The sequence below is a fragment of the Seriola lalandi genome, unplaced genomic scaffold (genome assembly GCF_002814215.2).
Source record: "Seriola lalandi dorsalis isolate HSWRI2012SDOR001 ecotype SW California unplaced genomic scaffold, Sedor1 jcf7180001973557, whole genome shotgun sequence".
Lineage (NCBI taxonomy): Eukaryota > Metazoa > Chordata > Actinopteri > Carangiformes > Carangidae > Seriola > Seriola lalandi.
In genome coordinates, this window is record NW_019444223.1 from 1 (window position 1) to 1,848 (window position 1,848).

Consider the following 1,848-nt stretch of genomic DNA (forward strand, 5'->3'; position numbering starts at 1 on the left):
GGTTTTTACAAATACTGTGATACTGTTGGTTTATTTAAAAAGAGTCTTCAAACTAAATGAAGTTGCTTCTGAGGCAAACTCAATATCTTACCAAATTTAAATTTTTTTTTTTTTCCATTTATTTAAATAGAAACAAGTGTGTGAGACTAAATGCTCTTTTTTGTAGTTTCACAGTCACTATCTGTGCTTCCTCCCCATGTTCCTTCTCTTCAGAGCCCGTATCCAGGTAGGGAGGGCGGGCCGACGCACTGCTGCCACCTCCTCCACCGCTGCCTGCTCCACCTCACACTCCTGCTCTATCACAGAGTCCTCCTCTGCTCCCGAATCCTCCTCTGAGTCTGTAGCATCCACATCCAGCTCAGGAGCAGCAATGGTCAGCACCTCCTCTGAAAAATGAACCCGGCGGTTCTCCTCAACTCGCCTCTGATCCAGAGAAGATGAACAGAATGAAACAGGAAGGTGAACAGAAAGTGGCCAAGAAAGAATAGTTAATAAAATGACTCGTTCTTAAGTGTTATAATTGGTCTACGCAACACTGACTGCTCATAATACATCAACATACATGAAGTTTCTAGAAAGAAATGAATGATATTAACATGGGTTTAAATTAAGCATTAAAAAAACCATCTTGGAAATTATTTGGAAATTATTCAGGATTTAACCTAACTTAACCTAAAAACAAAGTGTTACTAATAGGCTATTTAAAAATCAGATACATATTCAATCCATAAATACATGTTATTGTGCAGACAAAGATATAAAAAATGTCTGTATTGAGATGCCTTACATGACAAAGCTATTTTGTTTAAACAATCTACCTTTTAAACAAAATTATTAAGATCTACAGTACATGACCACCTCGACCTCCCCCAATCCCATACTGCGGTTCCTTACTAACTTTTACTACAGTATACTGTATTTTTGCAGTTAGAGTACAATCTACTAATCTGCATACTACATGCATATAAAATTAAAAGGTTATTTTGTTTTTGTTTTTGTTTCTGGAGCTGTTTCATCATCAACAGTTTTCACAGCTGTGAGCAACTCATACATTTCCTTTGTGCATTGCATTGTGGGAGAATAGTGTCAGCAGGACGCTAATAAATATAGGTTTAGAATAAGCATGTAGTATAGATGTAGGACACACACATACTGTGTAAATAGCATCTTTATGTTTCATGCCACAAGGAGGCACTGTGATGCACGATATCTCACCCTTTTTGTCACTGTTTCCATTGAGGACTCTGAATCCTGGGATATTGAGTGTTTGAGGACCCCCCGAGGTGCAGGAGCAAAAGGATTAAAACAGGATGGAGAGAGAGGGGTAGGAGAAGAGTTTAGGGTGTGTAACGGCATGACAATTTCATGTTGCGACTCTCCTGTTTCATCCATCAAATGGCTGCTGGTCATGCTCAGTGAAGATATAGACGCCCCTATAAAATAAGAGACAAAAGAAAGAACTGAATTTCCCTTTTCTAAAGAACATAATTTCTGTCAAATGTCTCTGCCGCAGGTGACCACATCTAACCTCTTTCAGTTCAAGTACCTGAAATATCTGATTATTCAGTATTAAGTTGTTCTCACCTCTGCCTGCCTCTCTTACGTCACTTATTATCTCAGTTTGAAGCCTCTCGTCTCTCCTCTCAGCTGACTGATGGTGTCTCTTTCTGTTGAGGTGGACTCTCTTCAGCGCTGAGTTGTCCAGACTGTATTTTGGCTGCATTTGAAACCAGATGATATGGTGAGCAACTCAAAAGTGAAAGTAAAAAGGTCACACAAAAAAGTAGAGTTAAAGAAATGTGGTTATGTGTGTTTTGTTTTTTCTTAATAATATTGCACAATAATCGC

At 38.7% G+C, this 1,848-nt stretch overlaps 1 protein-coding gene across 1 annotated transcript; it reads right to left on the minus strand.

The window, feature by feature from the left end:
- Positions 1–6: 6 nt before the first annotated feature.
- Positions 7–1,755, minus strand: LOC147820287 (uncharacterized). Its single transcript, XM_087172834.1, has 3 exons — positions 1,585–1,755; positions 1,216–1,433; positions 7–423 (listed from the first exon to the last, which is right to left on the minus strand). Exons 1-3 carry the CDS (start codon positions 1,721–1,723, stop codon positions 178–180), a joined length of 603 nt encoding a protein of 200 aa, XP_087028960.1. The 5' UTR covers positions 1,724–1,755; the 3' UTR covers positions 7–177.
- Positions 1,756–1,848: the final 93 nt, after the last annotated feature.